At 38.1% G+C, this 25130-nt stretch overlaps 1 protein-coding gene across 1 annotated transcript in view; it reads right to left on the bottom strand.

Annotated features, from left to right (window-relative positions):
• Window positions 1-25130, bottom strand: part of LOC119777148 — a gene marked incomplete at its 3' end in the record, with an annotated part of 96251 nt that overhangs the window by 15606 nt on the left and 55515 nt on the right. The window contains exon 5 of the mRNA XM_038275941.1: window positions 5633-5740. Coding sequence (XP_038131869.1) covers window positions 5633-5740 — 108 coding nt within the window. The remainder of the gene's footprint in view (window positions 1-5632; window positions 5741-25130) is intronic.

The following is a 25130-nucleotide window of genomic DNA, read 5'->3' as shown; positions in this document are numbered from 1 at the left end:
TTAACTAAGACATCCAGGAAGGTCTAAACTAAAGATTTACATCATTTAATAAATTTAGCTGTATTGAATCTCTCTCCAAAACTGAAAAGGCATTGATAATTGATAAACAATATAAAAAGGGTAATACATTATTCAATTAAATATTTTATAAATAGGTTTTCAAAAGAATAAATGGATCAAAGGTAAAAAGGTTGAAATTTTTGGGATTTAAAACTATGATTGGAATAAAGTAGGTCATTTTTGATATTTAGTGACAAGGTTAACTATACTCATGTAAAGCAGGCTGATCATTTTTAAAGTTTAAAAAAATAGAAAAGATGATGATTGAAATTAAATTGGTCTAAATTGGAGATTTACAAATTAACAGTTATGGAACTGCTTCTAAAATACAGTTAAGTTTTGGGTTTAACATGATAGGAAACTTTCATTTCTCATGTAGGCCCTATATAAAAAGAGGGTCAAAGGATGGTTAAAATACAGCTCCAAAGTAGCAGATTTATAATACAAAAGGAAGACAGTGAAGCTGTCATAAAGTGTAGGATCAATCATTAACCAATCAACAGGGTTCTCCCCATATGAGCTCCAGACAGGACGGATGTTTCCAGGACCTGCTACCCGCATTCCAGGATGGAAAGGTAAGCTTGCACATTTATCTCATAAAGATTTCTTCAATGAGTTACAGGTCCTGGCAGCGGAATTTACAAAATATCAGACAACAGAGGAACGTCCAGGCTCGGGATCAGTTCGGGAAATCGACTGGGTGCGCCTGATGGTCATCAAAAGAAAATGGTCTGAACCTCGCTTCGCCAGACCATACCGAGTCGTGGAGAGTACATCTCATGCTGTCCGTCTACAAGAGAGAAGGAGACACGTGGTTCCATTGGAGTCAGTGCACATCAGCTGAGGAGCCACAACGCACGCTGCAGGGCATACAGGAGAATCTGCAGTCTCAACCTGCGGTCGAGGAGTGTCTGAGGGCCATCACAGCGCGGAGGAGGATCTGCATTTCCGGGCAGAAGTCTGCCAAAACCACTTCATTTTCCTGAATTACAAGGCTTAAAAGGCCCAGACAGGCACAATAATCCTGTTCCGGTGTCCTTCCATTGAGAAAAGGAGATTGCACCCTCTCCTTAAACTCACTGTTAAATTGGCATAATACTCCAATTTTCAGTGAGCAACGGACACTCAGGTGGAAAACCTGAGGTTTACAACCGAGGAGGAACACGTGAAGGATCCAGCTACAAGATCATCATTAACTTATCTTCTTTTTATTGCGTGTTTTCGTTTTTGCGAACTCTTCAAGAACATTCGTTTCTTTTTGCGCGTATTTTTGGATCGTTTCCTGACGAAGAATTCATATTCATTTTTGAAAGACTATCGAAGGAGCATAGAGACGAACTCTAACTTCTTATTGTTGAATTGTGAAAAAAAAAAAAAAAGGGTCTTTTGTAATTTGTATGTGTTTATGATGTATTTTTTTTATGTTGTTATTGTTTTGTATTGACAAATTGTAATTTTTGTGGCGAGTATTGTCTTTTAAGTCTGCTGAGCATTTTTTAGTAATTTCGAGATATCTTACTCTGGTTTTCTAATTTTATACTTGGGCTGATATTTCTATTGTGTGTTTTCTTCTATTGACATGACTGAGTTTTATAATTTTTCAGGTTTGATAAGTGAAATGTATTTTTAGTTAGTTTTTACTGGTTAAAATTTTGTGGTTCATCAGGTGAGTATTAAATTGTTGGACAGCGCAAGATACATTTGATAAGTTTAGATTATGGAGTTTAGCTTTAGACACATGACCTGGCAGTGGACCTAGGAGGTGCTGTTTAAAAAGGGGACTGTTATAAAAATTGGGCTAATGTTTTAGTTTTTTAGTATACTAAATAGTTTTTTGGTTCCTCTATTAGAGGGCTTAATCATTTTATTTGTGAGGTCTGTATGTCTCAGACCTCAAAACGGGGACTGTTAAAGAAAAATGATTATTTTTTAGACTTTAATACAGTTAATCTTATGGCATGTGTAAACACTCTCACTTGAACATATTTCTTAATTTTGAACAAGGCTGTGTTAATGATTTAAAACTACTAATGGATAAGTATTTAGACCACCAGCCCATAGAATGAGTATCTCCTGGGGGGTGAATAACAGTTAAGCCTGCAGGAGAGATTTCTGCTTGGTTTACAGAAGGTCAAAAGTGAGGCCCCCCGCATTCCACAAGCTGTCTGTGAGAGCTTATCTTGTGTTTTATGACTTTAGGAATGCTAGATGCCAGGACAAGCTTTCCGCCTTTTCTTGTTAAAACAAAGAAGCAAATGACCCCAGATGTTTGCAGTAAATTAGGTGAAGCTCAGTGTCAGAGATGGCTCTGGTTGGAGGACCGAGGGCCAGCCCTTTTTGAATGGATTAGATACGAGAGGATAAAGCTTTCTAAATAGAAGTTACAGATCAGATTTTGCTCTTGCAAACTCTCCAAAGATGTCTTGTACGTCTTTGCTTTCTTTCCTCCTATGTCAGGTAATGGAATGTATGTCTCTGTTGTTCTGCAGTTTCTGGTGTAGGCTTGTGCATTGTCTTATTTCTAAGTGTATGCATTGTCTTATATTGGATTAAACTCTGTAATTCTGTGATGTCAACATGCCTTGCTGATTTTCATAGTGACCACACGCAGCTCGCCGAGTGGACCTGGGGAAGGGAAGAATCAAAAGCCAACCTTTTTCCAAAGTTAACTATGTTAGAATATTTTCTTCCTTTACAATATTTATCCAAAAAAACATCTAAATATGTCTGGGAATTGCTAAAGCAAGTCAACGCTAGGCTACCTGTATTGCCCAGATCTTTAACTGTATGATTTAAAAAAACAAGTAGTTCCATTTTACAAAGCCAACCCATTTAAACTTATAATAAAAGACCCAAACCAATAGTATTTAATTATTTACACCCTAAGAACCTAAAAGCAACGTGTTCCCTAATTCATAGTATTCATGTCACAGAGGAGTTAATATAAAGCTCTCAACAGGAGTATAATTAATAGGAGGGTCTTATTGTCTATCAGACAAACACCCACATGATTCAGCTCAAACTAGAAGAGTTATGGTTATTCTGTCATATCTTTTCCTAGTTTGACATACGAGGCTGGCAGGATGTTAAAACGATAACCAAAGTTTCATTTTTAAAATATCCCCTATCTATGCAGTGCAGGCTGTGCTAATTTAGTTTGAGCTGTTTTAAAGCCGCACATTTAGTTATCTGCACCCTCCAGAAGGGAGAAAAAGAGGAAAACTACTTATTCTGTGCTCCCCCGCATTAAAACGTGATTTAATAAAAAGATTTGAATTAATATTTCACATAGGATAATAAAGGTTTCATGCCCCTCTATCCATTTTCCTCTGGCTTTTTTCATATATTTGCTTTGGTAGCTTTTCTCTCTCCTTGTGCAGTTAATTTGTCTGTTTAAAAAGGTCAGTTTTTGCACCAGCGAACCCTCCTGCCTCTCTGTGTCACAGAGCATCTCTGATAATTGAACCGTTCTTTGTCCGTTTGTTTTAAACAAATAATATTCTGAAACAACTTTGTTTTTGTACATTCTTATTGCATAATCAATATAAGGCTGGATTTATCTTTTACAACTTTTAGAAAACTTCAATGCTGCATGGTTGTTTTTTCAATAAACATTAAACATAGAAAATATAAAAAATCTTTTCGTAATCCCTTGAGTTTAGTTTTTAATGACTGAGTTTAGTGACTTAAATTTTAAAGCTACTATATTGGTTTCCTTTCATTAACCAGTTGAAATGGCTAAAGTTTCAATAATGAAGTAATTTTTTAAAAGATGAATGTTGGAATTATTGTTTACCTTTGCAGCTGAGACTTTGAGGATCTTACTTGTGAGGTTTATTTTTCCTCAGGATAACCTGGTTTGCGTTCAAGAATATCAGTCATTTATATGCAAGTTCTTAGCCATATTTAAATAAATGTTTTTTATTATTTCTAATAAATTTAGTGTAAAGATATAAAAGAATCTGTCCCATCAAATAGTATTGTTTTCTCTTTTTTGTTATAATTTAATGTTTCCTATTATAAAACAAAACAAAAAAAAAAACAAGTCAAATGTTGATCATATCTCTCAATAGCAGGGCAAAAACTATAGACTGTTACAGAATTGAAGTAGCTGGGATTGAGTTGGAACTCAACTCTTAGCTTTGATCACATATCAATAAAACGGGTAACGGTTCCATGGGCAGCGAAGAAGGGGTCGATCAGGCAAGAAAACTGGATCGTTTTTCTCATCTACTTCAGAGCAGAGTGGATCACAATGAAGGGACACTACGTTCAGTTTTCTCTGAATCGTAGGGAAAAAAGCAGCAAAAAGACTTCACCAATGGAAAGGTTGCCACAAAGCGTGGCTTCAGCTGAAGGCTGGCATGTCTCACCTATCATACCCGGGGGTCACTGGGCAAAGAGGAAGAAAACGGGGAGTTGGATGCTTTAGTAATCTCTGTAACGGGGATGGGACGTCACGGGGGAGTCGCTCTTACTTCCATCGTTTCACATTTGATCACCAAAATAGATATTTATCTGTTTATACTGGTCTAATAGGGGGATAGTGGCATCGGATGTAGGAGTTTGCCCTGAAATCAAAGGATTGACGGTTCAAGCCCCAGGCTACAATGTAGCTTGCCACCATCAGTGTGTGAGTGTGTGCGTGAATGGGTGAATGACTGAATGTAGTGTAAAGCACTTTGGTCAAGTCTCCTGACTTGAAAAAAAAAACGCTATATAAGTACAGGCCATTTACCATTTACCATAATATTTAAACAATCTGGATGATCTGTAACACTGAAGTTGGACAAAGTAACTAAACAAAGAAGCATTCTGTAAAGAAGGAAAACATATTTTTCCCCCAGCGTTAAACATCTCCCTCTCTGTGTTCAGTAGAGAACACTCTGAACTTGCTCTCTAGAGGAAATGTCTGCCTAACTGCTGGCTCAGATGGATTGAGGGGAATTGGCAAAGTGCTATGTACCTCAGAAGTGCTAATAAGGGCCATAGAGAAGAGAGAGGAAGAGAAAAAAAAGACCCAACCTAACTTAGAGTCTCTCCGCAGATAGCCAGGGAAATCACTTCAAAGAAAGAGAGGCACTAGATTGCCATGTGCCCTTGAGCTCAGAATCATGCAGCCACGGCGCCTACTTCTCCCAACCCTAAGGAAGCCCATTGATTTCTGTATAATCACTATAAAACACCCAGTGGCTTAGAGTTAATTCCTCTATCTGCTGTTGCACCTTGAAGCACAAATATCAAGAATGTTGCAGAAATACAGAGGGTATGACTTAAAGCAAGAGTGTATCAATAGCAGGGGGGGGCAAAGTGGCGGGAGGAAGCAGCTTTTTGGAGAGTTGTCATTTCAGTTTCCAAATCCAAATACTGTTTCTGGGGCTAACTAGGCAAAATCACTGACCAAGCAATGAAATCAGCGGTCCCAGAGCTAGAGATCTTTTCCACCGTAAAGGCTGTAAGCCACTTTTTAATTTGTTGCACAGCAGGAAAAAACAGCATTTATGCATACTTTAGCAAGTTCGATCATTCAGAAACTTCATAGCTGTGTAAATCGCTTTCTGAAAACACTCACATTGTCCTCTCTGAGTTTGTTGATGGTGATCTTTGCCTCCATGAGGTGGTTGTTGAGAACAATGATTTCCCGGCTGAGTGCTCTCTTTTCGTCTTCGTGGTGCTGAGACTGCAGCATGAGATAACAGACAGACAACGTACAGGAAAAAAAGGAATTGGAGAAAAAAGACACAAAAAAAGAAAGCAAGAGTGAATCAGTGTAGATTATAGATGAAGGTTGAATTGTAAAGAATAAATGAAAGAGGGGAGATAATGAGAACAATAGAGCCAAAGTTAGCAGAGAAAAAGAGAAAGAACCATGTTGATAATGAGGAAAAAGATAAGAAAGGGCAAGAAAAATGAAAGCAAGAAAGTCTTAAGTGAGTGAAAGTGATGTTTTCAGCACATCTTAATTAAAAGAAGATTACACTTGCCAGAGCTCATATCATATCAATTACCCTGGGAGAACAACAATAAGGCACAGAGTAAGGAGAAAGACGTGGTAAAAATAAAGTGGTGAGAGACGAATGAAACACTCGTTTTATATTTCTGTGATTTCTGTCAAATAAATGGAAATTTACTGCTGGGTGATATTTAAGTTCTAACAACAGAGATTAATGACAGTAGAGTCTGTCTCTAGTCTCTCAGCAATATTTACTGCCATAGTGACACATTGGATGTCAGGTCATACAGTTTTGCTGTAATTCATTAAACAATGAAATAAAGTTCTGCTTTGTAAACATTCACGTCATCTAACTCTTAATCTAACACCACATCTAACACCACATTCTGGGTAAACCATGTTCTGCCCTCCATTAAATCAGACAAACACTGGAACCACAGCATACAGAGTCACCAATCAAATCCTCTTCTCCAAGTTCACGAGTCAAATTTCCCACTGAGCCTGAACTAACCCCTGTGTCTTCCCCTCACTTTTCAGTTCCGGTTGACCAGTGTTCAGAGCAACACTTCTCCCTGTATTATCTCTTCAATAAACCTGTTAAACATTTTCCCTGCTCTCCCTGTTTTGGTCTTCTGCATTTGGGTCTGAACCTTAGTAAAATCATGACAACACCTTTTTGCCAGGAGAATTTCCGTGTCTGCTTTCTTGTATGTAAGAACTTGTCGGACATCCCATTTTATCCTCTCGTTTTAAAGCGTTTACAAATAATATCTCAGAATGCATAAAAATTACAATGTTAAAATGTTTACCAATATGGTATTGTTGGAAAGCTTAGATTCTCCATAATTCAACTACCAAGTTCATTTTATGGACAGCGAGTGCCAAAGCACAATTAATACACATATACTAGCATGTCAAAATATACCATGACAAAGCAGCCACAACAAGCAAGCATGTCTTTATTACTGCTGTACAAAAAGACTTGGGTGTTTTACTCACCCAATTTTCATGTGTATATTCAGAAACTAGAAGGTGTTAACGTTCAAATTATGTATCACACATGTAATTTGGGCTTACAGTTCCTAAGTTATTTGCTTTTCCATTTGGGTATGTAAAATAGGTGAGAACTTCCCAAAATGAGGTGGATATTAAGAGCTTATTCCACAGGAGTTATTATGATATTGTCATAGTTTTGGTTCTGTTTTGTCTCTGGTTTTCTTTTCGAGTTTTCATTGGTTTTATTTTCCTTTTGTGTTATTCTAGCTGTTTTTGGTTGTATGTGAATTTTTATGTATTTCTTGTTTGCCCTCTGTTACTCCTCTTGTGTCATCCTCCTAGCTCCCTTCTAGATCTCTCTGTCCACACCTGCTCCCAATCTGCTGACTAGCCTGGTCTTTGATCAGTCTCTCATTTATACTCCTCCTCTTCAGTTACTGTTGGCTGGCTCCTCATTGTTTCTTGGCTCTTCATGTGTATTTTCCCTGATGTCTCCTAGATTATGGTTTTCCTTTATTCCTTTATTCGTTTTTGGATTTTTGCTTCTGTTGCCAACTTTTGGATATTAAATCTGCAAGAAACCACCTCAGCTTCTGTCTCTGCATTTGGGTCCTCTTCAAACCTCCACACAACCTGAAAGATATTTGTCCTTTCATTGTAAATTTTATTACTATTACCGCAAGGCTTTCTACGGGAATAAGGTGTATTTTTATTGCAACATTTTCATTTCAGATATTAATTTATGACGGCAGAACCTGATTTTCTACCGTAAATGATTCCAAATATGTCACATCTCATTGATTTCAATACTTTTCAGGCCAATTCAGTTCTTCCACAGCAAACTCGCTCAACTCAATGTCTTTGAGGACTTAAGTCTATGCAGCTCTCATGTTATTACCTTTCTCACTTGTTAAAATGTATTTGTCCAAGATATATTGAAATACCTTTCACTAGAACTAAGATAACCTCACCTCATAAACCCCTCATACATTCTTTAAGAATTCTTCCAATGTTTTACAGCTAATCCTATTAAAAACGTATCTCATGTTGTTTGAATGAAATGGATGACATTATAAATAATTTTACATTTTTTCCAGTCTTGAGCTGTTCGTTTACATCATTTATGAAGGCCATCCCAGACATAAGGCTATTTTTGTCACTTTAGTGTTCGGATTCAGCATTGAGTGCATTCTGTCAGCAAAGACAAGCTTCTAAAGCTTGTAAGCATTAAGCCAAATGCTTACATCAGCTAAACATGATCAACCCGATTGTGTTTGAATATTATCATTAGTACTATTTGCTTTATTAATGTTATGTTGTTATGGAGCAGATATTATGCACAAGTGGCTTGCATGCTTCTTTTGTAATATAAGGCTTAAAAAACTTGATTAAAGCTTAGTTCTACATAATAACATATAACTAGCATTTCACATGCACAGAGCTAGAAACTGGTTGGTAATCCTAGTTACTATTCCATTCCTTTTTGTCTCTCTCTTGTTGTAGCAACACACACTCACATACAAAGTAGTCTTTTTAAAAGCAGCTGCAGAACAACAGTTGATAAATGAATCCCTCACTCAGCCTCCCACCTTTTCTCTTCTAGTACCTTGGAGGTGGTGATTGTTTTGGAATAAAGTGAAACAGAACCTTTCGATTAGGTGGCAATTAATGCTATAACTCCAAAAATGAACCGGCACTGATATTCAAATCTAATCCTGTTTTAGATCCATTATTCGGCCTAGTTTCCCTTCTTATCTGTTTCCAGCTTGCAGATGACCTCTCTATGAATTTTTGGAAGCCTACAAATAATTCATTTGTTGTCCTCTTTATTTACAGAATTATGGTTGAGTACTGTACTCTATTAAACAAGTACAATTTACATTCAGGGTTGTGTTTTCTATCTAACAGTTTTAAGCCTGTCCATCTGTAAACGTCTCGTTAGAATGTAGATGTTTATTTATTCATTCATTAACACAAAACAAGCATTTTGATGTGTGTTTGGTGCCCACAGCCCACCTGCTCAATTTCCAACATTTACTCTCCTTTTACTATTGTTTAGTCTTTACCTGCTCCTGAGGGAAATATCTGTTTTAGCTGCTAATTGTGGCTGTGTGCTTACTACCCGACGGCTAACTGTGTCTTTTTGCTGCGTACCCTGATTCCTAAATGGTTAATCAGGGGCCGTTTTTTTTAAGAAGCAGCTGAGTTAAAGTATGATCCAGGTGATTCAGATGCAATGAAAGAGAGAGAGAGAGAGAGAGAGAAAAAAAAGAAAACTAATAATAAAACTCATAAAGCTGCTACTCTCTTTATAATTCTGCACAGTTTCATTTCTTGGTCAATTCCTTTTAAATTAAGAAATTTTTACAGAATGAAAATAAATATAAACTTTAAAGTCATGTAATTAAAAAAGGCCTAATTAACAAAAAGGTGTAATTACTGACAATTTCTAAAGCAGTACAATCTCCTTCATTATTGCAACTGTTTTGCACATGCTGCATAGTTTATTTCTGCACTAAATTAACAACAAATATTGCATTAAATACATGCAGATTCAAGCAAACCAATCAGGACCATCAGATAAAAACAATCTGGGCGTATTTTTGGATCAAACTGCAGTTTTTCTCCTTGGCTATGGACACAGCAGATGCTGAAGTGATAAAAAAATTGAGAAAAGTGTTTTTTTCTTACTTTTCCTAATATTTTATTTAATATGGTCTTTTTCACATTTTTGTTGTATAAATATCTTAATCCATGTTGCTGATGTTTGCTTCACTTTAGCCACCTTTATTTGTATAGTAAAAAGATGGTCCTATTGTAAATGATCATAGAGAAACAATGCACTGGTGCTAAGAAGGAAAAAGGAGCATTCCTAACAGGCTTAATATGATTATATTGTACTGTATTATGTGGTGGGTGGGGGTGTGTACACTGATTTACACTATCTATTACAGTAACGTCTTTTTTACAAATACTAGCCTTTATCAAGGCATTATTATCAGTTGGCTCCAACCATATAAGTCAATGCAATCTTGGAAAATCAAAATGCTGATCTGTACAATCGGGTCCAGAAGCAATCGACTCAGTGTATGAGAAGGGATTTGTTCAGTCACAACAATTTGCCAGTTTAACAAATCAAAGCCTTTCCGTTTCTGATTGTAAATGCAAACAGGTTTTTTATTGTTACATAGAAACTTAATGGATTACAATTTCTAAGGGTGATACGTAAAGGAAAAGTACGACCCAGTGAAGGGGTTGATTAGAGGCATTTTTAATCATAAAAGTACAAAAAAGTCCATTTTTGAAGTTACCTTCAATTGTTTCAGTAATTCTGCTTGAGATGCTGTCTCTTCACTGTGCAATAAATGAAGCCTTAGTCCCACGAGATGCAATTACAGAGTGAGCTGGCTCAGAGAGGAGCATTTTAAACATGTTTCTATTTTAGAGAAAAGCTGAAAAAAGGGAACAAAGCAGATTCCTGACCTTGTTAAAGAGGATTTTCAAATCAAAACACCAACAATACCCGATGGCCTGGATAAATCAAATCTTAACACTGCATACAGCAGTTTTCCAGAGAAAGCAGAACAAAGGATTTAATCAGTGGACATGATGAATGAGGAAGAACATCTTGTCACATAAAATTAGTTGTGATGTTCATCAGAGAAGAAAAACTTTGAATTCTGATTCAGCCTTCTATGAAAATGGTTCCTGGTTTACAAAGATGTGAATAGTGATTTAAATGAGTTGTTTACTAACTCAGTTACATTGCCTTGCAGCATTGGTACTTGAACCTTTCATATTTTCCAAAGTTGCAACCACAGACTTTATTGCCTTTTATCAATATTTTTCTTTTATAGACAAACAAGAAAGTAAAATACAGGAATGATGGAGTTCTAAGTATTTTTTACACATTTATCTGCAAAGTGTGGTTTGCTTTTGTATATACGTAAACACAGAGACTACAGAGTGTTTTATGTTTTTCTACAGATTACTGATAAATTGAGGCAGGCTGGACTGGCCTTTAGGCATACAGGGCATATACCTGGTAGTTCTACTCCCATTTTTGGGCCTCCTTAAGGCTGTCATAATGTAATCCAAAATGTATTTATAATTCTAATTAAATATATTAATCTGTAATAAATGATTGACCAACCCATTTTTTTTTCTAAACACATAATCCCTTCTGCGACTGCTCCCCCCTTACTGCCAACCAGGTCATCAAAATTAGCTATGATCAGATTTTGAGAGGTTGTTTGAATTAGCTATAATAAGCCTAGGAATGGAGTACTGGAATGCAGAATTAGAAATAGATATATGTTAATTAAACATGCAACTTACAGTATTATTTTAATGTACCATTAAGTCATTGTTCTTGATATAATATAGCTAGTATTAGCGAGACAATTGCATCATGGTAGATATAACCTTTTGAACAAAAGTTAGTTTATTAGGAATAGTTTTACTGCACCTTGGTTCGTATAAAACCTAATATTACTTATGGTACTGTGGTATTAATGTTGTCATGATGCGATGGTTTTACTAGTCCAAATGCAGATTCACAGACACAGATCCTGACAATACCCCCCCCCAAGGGCGGATTCCAGACGCCCCAAAGAAAAAAAAAAAACAACTCGCCCATGGAGGGCGAAGGGCGAACCAGGGATACCATACCATACCATACCATACCAACTTTATTTATGAAGCACTTTATACACCGAACAGGACCAAAGTGCTGTACACAATCATAAAATACAATAAAATTATAAAATAGAGAAAAAAACGAGTGTAAAATACATATTAGTATACAAAAAGAATAAAACAAAGTAAAACGTCTCAAATTGTGTCAAAAGCCAAGGAAAAAAGATGAGTCTTAAGAAGGGACTTAAAAGCAGTAAGAGAAGAGGCCTGTCTTATGCTCAGAGGCAGATCGTTCCACAGCTTAGGAGCTGCCACAGAAAAAGCACGGTCTCCTCTGAGCTTGCATTTCGTCTTTGGGACCCTCAGAAGCAACTGATCAGCTGACCTGAGGGAACGGGAGGGTGTATAAGAATGTAACAGCTCAGACAGATAAGAAGGAGCAAGGCCATTAAGAATTTTAAAAACAAATAAAAGAATTTTAAAATTAATCCTAAAATGTACTGGCAGCCAGTGTAAGGAAGCTAAAACAGGGGAAATGTGGTCGAATTTTTGTGTACCTGTTAAAAGACGTGCAGCAGCATTTTGAACCCTCTGAAGATGAGAAATATACAAGTCGCTGACCCCTGTATAAAGTGAGTTACAGTAATCCAGCCGTGTCGTCACAAATGCATGGATCACTGTTTCGAAATGCTGTCTGGAAAGAATGGGTTTTACTTTTGCTAGCTGCCTTAAGTGGAAAAAGCTGGACTTTATAGGGATGCCAGGAAGAGTCTCAGGTGGCCGGCCATGAAACCGGCAGCAGAGCAGAGTCTCAGAAGCTGCAGGGGCCTTGGAGGAGGGCGTCACCTCCGCTTCAGCAGGAAGCACCGGGAGAAACTCTGTCTCCGCTTCAGCAAGAAGCCCCGGGAAGGACGCCCTCTCCGCTCCCGCTGCTCTGCAACAGGTCCGCCCACTACGGCTCCACATCCAGAGCAGAGGAAGCCGCCGACTGCGGCTCCGCATCCGGAACAGAGGAAGCCACCGACTGTGGCTCCACCTCAGGAACAGAGGAATCCACCGATTGTGGCTCCACCTCAGGAACAGAGGAAGCCACCGACTGTGGCTTCAACTCAGGAACAGAGGGAACCACCGATTGTGGCTCCACATCCGGAGTCTCTGGAAGGCGCAGAGCATGCTCAGGGGTCTCCAGACGGCACAGAGCGGGCTCTCCAGGAGCGCGTAGAAAGAGTCTGCTGGGCTAGTCTGTTGGCTGGATCATTCTGTCATGATGCAATGATTTTACTAGCCCAAATGCAGATTCACAGACACAGAGGGAGGATTAAAAGTCCAGTAATTTATTGGAACCGGTTGACAGACTTACAGGTTGCAGATTCAGACAGGCATGGTGGCACAGGTAAAACACAACGATCCAGCTACGAGTGGAAATCCTCCACAGCTAATATAGGGAAAGCTCCTAATCAGCTGATAGGGAACAGCTGTCAACGCTGAACCCAAGCTCCCCAAGAATAGATCCACGGAGCCCTCTGGTGGGCAAAGTCCCGGATCCTGACAAATGTTGCTAATCTTTGTTACTGTAAGTAAAAAGCCAGTGATGACATGTTTAGCCGCATGTCGTCATTCAACCGCTGGTTGTCTAGGTGGTGCCCTGAAAACAACGTGGGCTACATTAATATTTGGCAATCCTTTTGGGGAAAGCCTGGTCTGATTCGGAGAGACGGCATCCATCCCACTTTGGATGGTGCAGCTCTTCTTTCTAGGAATCTGGCCACATTTATTAGTCCTCCAAAACCCTGACCACCCAGGGTGCAGACCAGGAAGCAGAGTTGTAGTTTAACACACATCTCTGCAGCTTCTCTACTGTTACCCACTCTTTACTCCATCCAGACAGTGTCTTGCCCACGACCAAAATCTAATAAATTAGCAAAGATTCCCAAAGGAGTAAATCATGATAATCTAATTAAAATCAAAATAACTCCAATTGGGGAAAAAGTTAAAACAATTAAATGCGGTCTGTTTAACATAAGATCGCTTTCCTCTAAAAGTCTACTAGTTAATGACTTGATTTGTGATAATCACATTGACTTGTTTTGCCTTACAGAAACCTGGCTGCAGCAAGAGGATTATGTGAGCATAAATGAGGCAACTCCTTCAAGCTATTTAAATTTTCACATCCCCAGAAGTTCTGGGCGAGGAGGAGGAGTAGCAACAATCTTCGAGTCTGACTTACTGATTACTCCCAAAACAATTAATTCCTACAACTCTTTTGAACATTTAACCCTTAATTTCCCTGATCCAAATTTCAAGGCAAGAAAACCTCTTCTTTTTGTAACTTTGTATCGTCCACCAGGTCCTTACTCTGAATTTTTAGATGAGTTTTCAGAGTTCCTTTCTGATTTGGTATTAAATACTGACAGGGTCATCATAGTGGGAGATTTTAACATCCATGCTGACATTGAAGGCGATAGCTTAAGAGCAGCCTTTAATGCTATCTTAGACACTATTGGCTTTGTTCAAAATGTGAATAGTCCCACGCATTCTCATCTTCATACTTTGGATCTTGTGCTGACATACGGCATAGAATGTGAAGAAATAACAGTATTTCCTCACAACCCTGTCCTCTCTGACCACTTTCTAATAACCTTCAGGATTACTTTAACAGAGTTCTCCTCCCCCAAAAGAAGGTTCAATTTTAGTAGATCTTTATCAGATAGTGCAGTTATAAATTTTAAAGAATCTGCTTCACTTTCTCTCTGCTCTGTGTCACTGAGCAGTGCTGCAGAGTGCAAAAGCTTAGCTTATTCCCCTTCACAGGTTGATGATTTTGTTGAGGGGGTTGCTAGTTCTCTGCATATTGCCTTAGACAACGCAGCTCCTTTGAAAATGAAAACCGTTAAAAATAGAAAGCTTGCTCCTTGGTTTAATGCAGAGCTGCGTACTTTGAAGCAAAATGCTAGGAAACTGGAGAGAAAATATCGCTCCACAGGCCTGCGAGAGTCCTTCCTAGTCTGGAAAAATGGTTTACTGCTGTATAAGAGGACCCTTTGTAAAGCAAGAGCAGCATACTTCTCCTCATTAATAGAGGAGAATAAGAATAATCCTAGATTTCTTTTTAATACAGTTGCCAAACTCACCCAGAGCCATAGCTCTGTTGAACCGTCCATTCCACCTGCTCTTAGCAGCAATGATTTTATGGGATTCTTTATAAATAAGATTGATCTTATTAAAAATAAGATCATAAGCACTCCTCTATCCGCGATTGTACCTGAGGTAGTCATGGAATCTGAACCGGGTTTAGACTGCTTTGATCCAGTTGAACTCTCTGAATTAGCAAAATTATTGTCTTCATCTAAGCCTTCAACTTGTATGTTAGATCCAGTTCCAACCAGGTTATTTAAGGAGGTATTCCCTTTGATCTCCTCCTCCATTTTAGATGTGATTAATCTATCTCTGTTACAGGGATATGTACCTAAAGCTTTTAAGATTGCTGTAATTAAACCTCTGCTTAAGAAACCGTCTCTTGACCCAGATGACTTGGTCAATTATAGACCTATATCCAATCTTCCTTTCTTATCCAAAATTCTTGAGAAAGTAGTTGCCAAACAAGTCTGCGATCACTTCCACCATAATGAACTTTTTGAAGAGTTTCAGTCTGGCTTTAGAGCTCATCATAGCACTGAAACAGCTCTGGTGAAAGTCACTAATGATATTCTCATGGCCTCAGATAATGGACTTGTATCTGTGCTCGTCCTGTTGGATCTTAGTGCTGCATTTGATACAGTTGACCATAATATTCTTTTAGAAAGACTTGAATATTTTGTTGGAATTAAAGGAACAGCACTAGACTGGTTTAAATCTTATCTATCTGATCGAATTCAGTTTGTTCATGTTAATGATAGATCTTCAACACGCTCAAAGGTTACCTGTGGAGTACCACAGGGATCAGTGCTAGGACCAATTCTCTTTACTTTATACATGCTCCCAATTGGTAGAATTATTAGACAGCATGGGATTAATTTCCACTGTTATGCTGATGATACCCAGCTATATCTGTCTATAAATCCAGATGAAGCTAACCCATTACATAGATTACAGGCATGTCTTGAAGACATAAAAACCTGGATGACTCTTAACTTTCTGCTTCTGAATGCAGACAAAACAGAAGTTATAGTCTTTGGACCAGAGTCTCTGAAAAAGAAACTGATTAGCCAGTCACTTCATTTGGATGGGATTAAACTGATTTCAGATAATAAAGTAAAAAATCTTGGTGTTATTTTTGATCAGGACCTGTCATTTAAATCCCATATCAAAGAGGTTTCTAGAATTTCCTTCTTTCATCTGAGGAACATTGCAAAAATTAGAAATATCCTGTCCAGGGGTGATGCTGAGAAACTAGTCCATGCATTTGTTACTTCAAGGCTGGACTATTGTAATTCTTTACTATCAGGAAGTCCACAAACTGTAGTTAAAAGCCTTCAGCTGATCCAAAATGCTGCAGCCAGAGTTCTAATGAAAATGAAAAAGAGAGATCATATCTCTCCTATCCTGGCTTCTCTTCATTGGCTTCCTGTTAAATCAAGAATAGAATTTAAAATCCTCCTTCTCACATATAAAGCCTTAAATGGCCAAGCTCCATCTTATATCAGAGATCTGATTGTTCCTTATGTTCCTAACAGAGCACTTCGCTCTCAATCTGCAGGTTTACTAGTGGTTCCTAGAATTTCTAAAAGTAGAATGGGAGGCAGATCTTTTAGTTATCAGGCTCCTCTCCTGTGGAACCAACTACCAGTTTTAGTCCGTGAGGCAGACACCCTGTCTACTTTTAAGGCTAGGCTTAAAACTTTCATTTTTGATAAAGCTTATAGTTAGGGTGGCTCAGGTTATCCTGAGCTATCTCTATAGTTATGCTGCTATAGGCTTAGACTTTTGGAGGACATAGGGACCCCCATTTCATCATTCTGCTTCATTCTCTCTCTGTTCTCCTATTCTGCAGAATCTGTTAGTTCAATCTCTAACCTTCTGCTCTCTCTGCTTTTCCTCAGAGTAGCTTTGCCTCGTCTGTTCCTGTTTGGCTGTGACGTCATCCTGGAAAAAAACATCAGCTGTGCTGCTTCTATCAACACCCTTGTTAATAGATGTTGGAGATCGGCCTGTTTTCCAGTGTGGTCCTGTTTCTCTGACCGTGACTGAGTGGATGTGCTCTCTTCGTCCTCTGGCATGGGAGCTGCCTTGGAGCTCGTCTGCCTGGCTGTGTGTTTCCTGGACGGGGCCGCCTTTTACAGCTGCTTTTTGTATCTCTGCTTCTGTCTCCTTGAACCCCAGTCGGCCTCGGCAGATGGCCGCTCACACTGAGCCTGGTTCTGCTGGAGGTTTCTTCCTGTTAAAAGGGAGTTTTTCCTCTCCACTGTCGCTACAAGCATGCTTAGTGTGGGGGATTGTATTTGAGTCAATGAGTCAATGCAATCAACTGGTTTTCCTTAGATAGAAAACTTTGTATCAATTTGACTGTATGATCTGGTTGAACTGTAAAGTGCCTTGAGATGACATGTGTTGTGAATTTGGCGCTATATAAATAAACTGAATTGAATTGAATTGAATTAAAATATCAGGCTACTTGTGAGTTAATTGACTGAATAAAGAAATGACTTGTTTTAACCTAAATGCACTGAATACGCACACCTTCACGTTAGAAAGAGACATCTTGCATGAGCACAAGATTAGTTGTTGTTAGTTGATGCAGATAAAAAGTGATATTATGATGCATGCTAGCTGTAACTCTCTCTTCCCTTCTGTGAGGTGGCAAACCCATTCTAAGTGTCTTTCAGGCACCTGAAGGGCTGGAGGGAGAAATTTAGCTTCTTACTATTATTAAATGTATTGTGACCAAAATCGAGTGCTTCTGCGATTTAAAATTGCGTTTATCTAAATTGCGATCATATTGTAATTGCCCAGCCCTATTTTCATGTTATATATATATATATATATATATATATATATACAGGTGCTGGTCATAAAATTAGAATATCATGAAAAAGTAGATTGATTTCAGTAATTCCATTTAAAAAGTGAAACTTGTATATTATATTCATACATTACATACAAACTCATATATTTCAGATGTTTATTTTGTTTAATTTTGATGATTACAAATGACAACAAATGAAAATCTCAAATTCATCATATCAGAAAATTAGAATATTACTGAAGACCAATAAAAACAAAGGATTTATAGAAATGTTGGCCAACTGAAAAGTATGAACATGAAAAGTATGAGCATGTACAGCACTCAGTATTTAGTTGGGCCTCCTTTGGCCTGTATTACTGCAGCAATGCGGCGTGGCATGGAGTCGATCAGTCTGTGGCACTGCTCAGGTGTTATGATAGCCCAGGTTGCTCTAATAGTGGCTTTTAGCTCTTCTGAATTGTTGGGTCTGGTGTATTGCATCTTCTTCTTCACAATACCCCATAGATTTTCTATGGGGTTAAGGTCAGGATAGTTTGCTGGCCAATTAAGAACAGGGATACCATGGTCCTTCAACCAGGTACTGGTAGCTTTGGCACTGTGTGCAGGTGCCAAGTCCTGTTGGAAAATGAAATCTGCATCTCCAAAAAGTTGGTCAGCTGCAGGAAGCATGAAGTGCTCTAAAACTTCCTGGTATGTGGCTGCGTTGACCCTGGACCTCAGAAAACACAATGGACCAACACCAGCAGATGACATGGCACCCCAAACCATCACTGACTGTGGAAACTTTACACTGGACTTCAAGCAACGTGGATGAAGTGCCTCTCTTCTTTTCCTCCAGACTCTGGGACCTTGATTTCCAAAGGAAATGCAAAATTTACTTTCATCAGAGAACATGACTTTGGACCACTCACCAGCAGTCCAGTCCTGTTTCTCTTTAGACGCTTCTGACGCTGTCTGTGGTTCAAGAGTGGCTTGACACAAGGAATGCGACAGCAGAAACCCATGTCTTTCATACGTCTGTGTGTGGTGGTTCTTGAAGCACTCACTCCAGCTGCAGTCCACTCTTTGTGAATCTCCCCCACATTTTTGAATGGGTTTTGTTTCACAATCCTCTCCAGGGTGCGGTTATCTCTCTTGCTTGTACACTTTTTTCGACCACATCTTTTCCTTCCCTTCGCCTCTCTATTAATGTGCTTGGACACTGAGCTCTGTGAACAGCCAGCCTCTTTAGCGATGACCTTTTGTGTCTTGCCCTCCTTGTGCAAGGTGTCGATGGTCGTCTTTTGGACAACTGTCAAGTCAGCAGTCTTCCCCATGATTGTGTAGCCTATAGAACTAGACTGAAAGACCATTTAAAGGCTTTTGCAGGTGGTTTGAGTTAATTAGCTGATTAGAGTGTGGCACCAGGGGCCATCAATTTTGAACCTTTTCACAATATTCTAATTTTCTGATATGATGAATTTGAGATTTTCATTTGTTGTCATTTGTAATCATCAAAATTAAACAAAATAAACATCTGAAATATATGAGTTTGTATGTAATGTATGAATATAATATACAAGTTTCACTTTTTAAATGGAATTACTGAAATCAATCTACTTTTTCATGATATTCTAATTTTATGACCAGCACCTGTATATATATTTATATCTATGTAAAAAAAAAAAAAAAAAAAAAAAAAAAAAAAAAAAAAAAAAAAAAATATATATATATATATATATATATATATATATATATATATATATATATATATATATATATATATATATATATATATAAATACAAAATAGAATAAAACTTTTTTCTGTGTTAATCACTTAATTTGCTTGTTTTCTATTCTGGACTTCACAATACATCAGGTAGTATAATTAGTTGCCCATATGGCTTTTTACAAAATTGTTCATTTATGCCTGTTTAGTTTTTTTTTTTAATTTAGTTTTTGAAATCACTCAACTACACATCTCTGCTCTGGTATGCGTGTGTCTTTGCATAACATAACTAATCATGGGGGGTTGATCAAAAAATACCTAGACCATTATTTTGATCAACTTTACCCACTTTCCTCAGGATCTGGACCTTAAGTGAAACCATTAAGTGAACCATTTGATATCATCCTGGCCGCTGCTGCCCTTCCTGTACTTGACATTAACCTACAGTACTTATCAGTGCTTAAAAAGGACAGATTTTTTTTTCAAGATTATCCTAGCGTGTTTAGCCCCTTTTATTATGTGTCCAATTTCCCTGTTTTTGTTAAAAACAAGATACCCACAGCCTGATACCGCTACCACCATATGTAAGTATTGGCATAGCTCAAGATTATGTGTAATACTAATGGACCAAATCACTCTCCGTTTGTTCCTATCTTGCTCAGATAATAAACACCTCCTCTGACTCCAGTGTGCTACTTTGCCATTTGCACTTTCCATTGAGCAGCAACTGTTCTAATTAATTAATGTAACAGCACCCAGCCCTGCAAACAGGGCTGGGTGCTGCTTCCTGGAGAGTAATACATGAATGTTGCACTTAGTCAAGAGACACACAAATACAATAAGAGTAAATTTTTTCACATTAATTTATTTATTGCACTGCACATTTTATGCCAGGGCTACTTCTCACTTGACAAATTTAAATCTGGTAAATAAGTTGAGGACATGATTTGTTTTTCAGCCACCTTTGAAGGAAAAAATTACTAAAATCCCAAGTAAAATCCCAAGTAATGCTCTCTTTCTTTCTGCTTGTGCAAATATTGAATATTAAAGTTATATTTTATATTCTATTGTGTACACAGTCCGTGTTCACCTTTTCTCCTTCTCTTAAATGTGATGAATATATTTTAGAAAAAGCAGATCAAATCTCTACCTGGATAACAAATACTATGTTAATTTATGCATGAATAACCATTGTTTAAAAAAAGGCTCCAGATTTTATTTGAAATTATGATGTTGACAACAAATCACTAAGCACTACCAAGCATTACTATTTCAGCATGTCAATTTAAGTAATGATAATTTATGCATTTTATTTATAACAAAATCAAAGCTGGAAGCCTTTTCTCTGAGACATCACTGCTGACATCCTGTCAGTTCTTCTAGGTGTTCGTTTCTGACTTTCCTCTTTGTGAATTAGAGTTTTTCTTTAATATTTTCTTTCAGTTGACTTTTTCAGTTCAGATCTTTAAATAACAGTATGTCGGACTATATTTGAGTTGCCTTTGTCACTGAGTGTTTCTGTCGCTGTGTTCTAAAAAGGCACGTTCCCAACCTTAAAATGTCATTGCATGACATGACATGTAAGGAAATGACAATTCTAATGAGAGCTGACTTTAAAAAAGAAAAAAAAAAAACTCACAGGCTACTGTCTCTTGGTTTTAGGAGTTCGCCACACCATGGACCTCAGCTCCACAAACAATTCCTTTTATAAAGTCAAGAGTGTTCAAAACATATCTCTAGAATACAATGCCCCATGAGTAATAATATGATACAAAAGAGAAGACTCTGTAGGCTTTCAATCTTTCACATCTACGACAAAGCAGTACTGAAGAATATCAGGTAATAAGCTGCACTCTCAGATACAGAATACAGTATTTAAGATAATAAATTATATATATATGACTTTTTTTCACCTTTAAGGTGGAAAATGTTAAATGACAGACTAGTTGTAAAAGTCTGGACTATGCATTTATTTATTGGCTGTGTAATTATGCCGTATCTCTGCTGTTCCACCTCTTATTGGTTGGTTAGCCCCTCATGAAGCCTCCTTCCCAAACCCACCAGATGCATGTTGAGACAGGAGGCCTGACTCAATAAATAACAATAATCTCTTTAAGAAACCTATCTTTTAGAGGCCTAACCACACCAAGAGTGTCGGCCGCAATCGTGTCTTTTTTTGTATCATACACCAGATTACATTACCAGTTCCTGCTATGTTTTTTCTTGTTCCTCCTCCAAACGTTGGACTGGTGCTCAGCATCTTTCCTTCAGCTTGTCATTCAGTTCTACATCTAAAGCAGGGAACTCATTAATCTATGAACCTTGTCTTTCAAAAGTAACTTGTTAAAGAAAGAATCACTTTTTGAGATGAAACAGTCAACCCTCCACCCAAACAAGATGGTGGTAGCGAAACCCTAAGAGAATCCTGGAAGGAAAAAACAAGTTTGATCTGTCAAAGTAAACGCCTTCCTCCCTTTTCTCACTTGTTTCTGAATAATATCATGATTGGAATCAGAGTTGGGTTTTAACACCACTATTTTTAACTTTTAGATACAACTAAACCCATGATAAATATACTTTAAGTGTTTAAATATTTCAGAAAGCCTAATTCTAAATATCCATTCCTTAAAGCCTTTTTTTTTTGTTTTTATGGCACTAGTAGCTCCTTTTTTTTCTACAGTAGGCTGACAGGAAAGGGGGTAGGAGAGAGGGGGAGAAATTATGGGGCAAAGGATTACAGGTCGGATTCGAACCCGGCCCCTATTCCTTAAAGCCTTACATGTTTTAGTAATATTTATATAGTAGAAGAATCATTATATTGTAGAATAATTAATATTCTATGTCCACTGATGGCCATGTTTTCCAGGACAGGGAGGTGCTCAGACAGGATTACTCAAACATCCATGAATCAATTAAAATACAGCTTTTTGTGTGGTTTTGTTGATTGAATAGCATTATAAGCTATAAATTCTGTTTCTTTTGCTCCTCTTAACCCTCTCTGAAGTGATAGGACTAAGCTGGGATGGCACGAAGGAGAGGAGAGCCTCCAGCACCAGCTTCGTCTTCTGTAATAAAGAGTCTTGGCAGGAAGGCCCAGATGAGAAAAAAAAAACTTCCCTTTTAACCTGTTCCAGAAACCTGGAACCCATCTCTTTAGCCAAAAGGACGCTGCATTTCCAGGTAAGGGTCTAAAGGTGATCAACTCATCATCCAGGCCTTACCAAGCATATATGGTATGCTGGACATCCTGTCGCCAGTCCAGACTAGAACCTTTCCTAATTTTCCCCTTCACATATGCCACCTTGTGACCATTTCATATGGCTTCCTTTCATATGCTGTTATGTACTGCTTTCTATAAAACCTTAATCCAATTTTCATTCCTAATACAGAAACATCACTGGTCACAACTTTCTGCATTTTGCACATTGTTATAACAGAATCCTTTTACAAGTTCTAAGTTTTGTCTCAGGTATATGGGATCAAAATAATTGTACAATTGCTAAACTCAGTAAGAAGGAAATGCCTCTTCCTTCATTTGTCTCTTGTCAGTCAATTATGGAAATGGATGGTGATGCTTTACTCTTTTATTAGAAAGTGTCAGGGTTCTGCTCTTTGTTTAGAATTATTTTTAGTTTCTTTGTAATTTTGTGTCTTTGTAGTTGTTTTCTGGCAGGGTTGTGTTTTTGTGTTACTCTCTGTCTTTTTCCTTTCCCCTTGGCTCCCTTCTAGTTACTTCTATCCACACCTGCTCCATATTAGCTCATTAGCCCATTCTTTGTTCTGTTCCCCATATATACACCGCCTCTGCAGTTCCTGTTGGATTAATTGTACAAGTTATTCTACTTTAATCATATTATACTTATACATTCATATTTACACATTTGCATATTCCTGTATACTTGTATTACACAAAGTGTTGAAATGTTTCACTTGCTGTCTTTCTAATGCTTGTTATTAGTGTGTGCAGGAAGCAAGGTCAGGAGAATGGAGGATTGCACGTACTGGCACCGGATGAGGAGTGAAGCACTCCTTATCTCATGATATTGTATGATGTGATGCAGAACTTCTGGTACCGACTGGGTTTCAACCCCTCCCTTTAGCAGTCGGAACCAACATTGTAGCCAGGGCGTTTCCTTTAATAAAGGCTTTTGAGGGCAGAGCTGTTTCAGAGTGGTTTGGAGAATTGTAACTGAACAGTCTCTGATCACTCTCCTTGCAAGTAAATCATACTAAAATTCTCTGTGTCTTTCTTTGTACAGGTTACTGCATAAAATGTTTGGTGTTTAAACCTAACATTAATTGGTCCTTCGAGCCGGATTGCAAGATACCCGACGACCCCCAGCAGGTGAGTGAGATCCAGATAAGCCTGCGGCCGCAGCAAAGAGACCCTTTACGGGACTGGTCTCTCCCTCAGGCTGGGGTCCGACGGTTGAAGCATTTCGAGGACGCAGAGAATTGTGAGTAGTTTTTCTTTTAATAAGGAGTGAGTGAATTATTGGAAGAAAAATATATAAAAATATAAAAAATTTATAAAAATATAATAAAAAAAAAAAAAAAAGATAGAAGTGAAGGGCGTGGGGTCACGAGATTCCCCTTTTGAAGTCCTCTCAGCGCGGGGTCACGAGATTCCCCTTTTGTACTAAAACCCTGACAATTCTAGACTCTATCAGGTAAAACAGAAATTTTAAAACAGTTAAAGTCCGCGGGAGGGCAGGCTCCCCTAGTTTGTAAGGGCAGGCTCCCTGAGTTGTAAACTAGTTAAATTCTGCATAGGATAGCGGCGACCTCTGTGTTTAAAATAAAGTAAAAGTTAACTGCGCAGTGTGTGTGTGAGTGTGTGTGTGTGAAAGGAAATATAGATATCACTAGATATCTGTATTTCATATCAAAAAGACAAAGGTTAAATGGTGAGCTTTTGTGGATGTTTGTAGACAAGAAAACTCCACCTGTAAAGGTTGAAGTGACTTTTACCACAAAAAGTAGTTGATCACCATCTTGTCTGAAGCCCCAGTGTTTAGAACACGACAGGTGTTGAAAAGCCACTGGGCCCAAATTTAGTTCAAAATGGGAAAAGGGCAAAGTAAGAAAAACAGAAGTTATTAGAGAAACTCCAGTGCAAAGATTGGAAAGCAGTCGAAAATGATGACCCATCAGCGTTAGAGCCATTGTGTCACTGGATAAAAAACTACGGTTTTAATGGCAAATTGAGCACCACAAAAAGATTTGCAACAAAAAATAAAAACAAAAAGCAAAAATAAAGACACTTGTATGGCAAAAGAAGGTTACATGCAAACCATGGTCTGGATGAAATTGGCAGGACAGAGAGAAGAGGGAGAGTGCAGAGCTAAGAGAGAGAGGGAGGAGAGACAAAGAAAAGCAGTAGAAGGAATTCCCTCTCCAAAGAAGGATGTGGAAGAATGTGTAATTCAAGAATGGGTAAATCGTCACCACATAGAGATGAGTGGTGCAACACTCCAAAAGTATATAAATCACGCCCTGCATGCAGAGAAAGTCATAAAAAGTAAAAAGAATCACAATAAAGAATCCACTGTGTTTTATCAGGAGGAAGAGGACACTGTGTTTTATCAGCAGTCCAGAGGTAGGGGCTGAGGCAGAGGCCGAGGCCGTGGAAGGGGAAGAGGTTTTGGATCACGCTCAACTGATAATTCCAGAGCGTGTTGGTCATGTGGAAAAAAAGGCCACATAGCTAGACACTGTCAAAGTAAACCACAAAAGCAGGGAGCTCAGCATGACTAGATGAGCAACCATTTTCTATTAGAGAGATAGAGGGTGAAAATATGGATGTCTTAAA

This window comes from Cyprinodon tularosa, unplaced genomic scaffold (genome assembly GCF_016077235.1).
Source record: "Cyprinodon tularosa strain WSP-4 unplaced genomic scaffold, ASM1607723v1 ctg981, whole genome shotgun sequence".
In the NCBI taxonomy this organism is placed as follows: Eukaryota; Metazoa; Chordata; class Actinopteri; order Cyprinodontiformes; family Cyprinodontidae; genus Cyprinodon; species Cyprinodon tularosa.
This window is presented reverse-complemented; position numbering and strand designations above follow the sequence as displayed.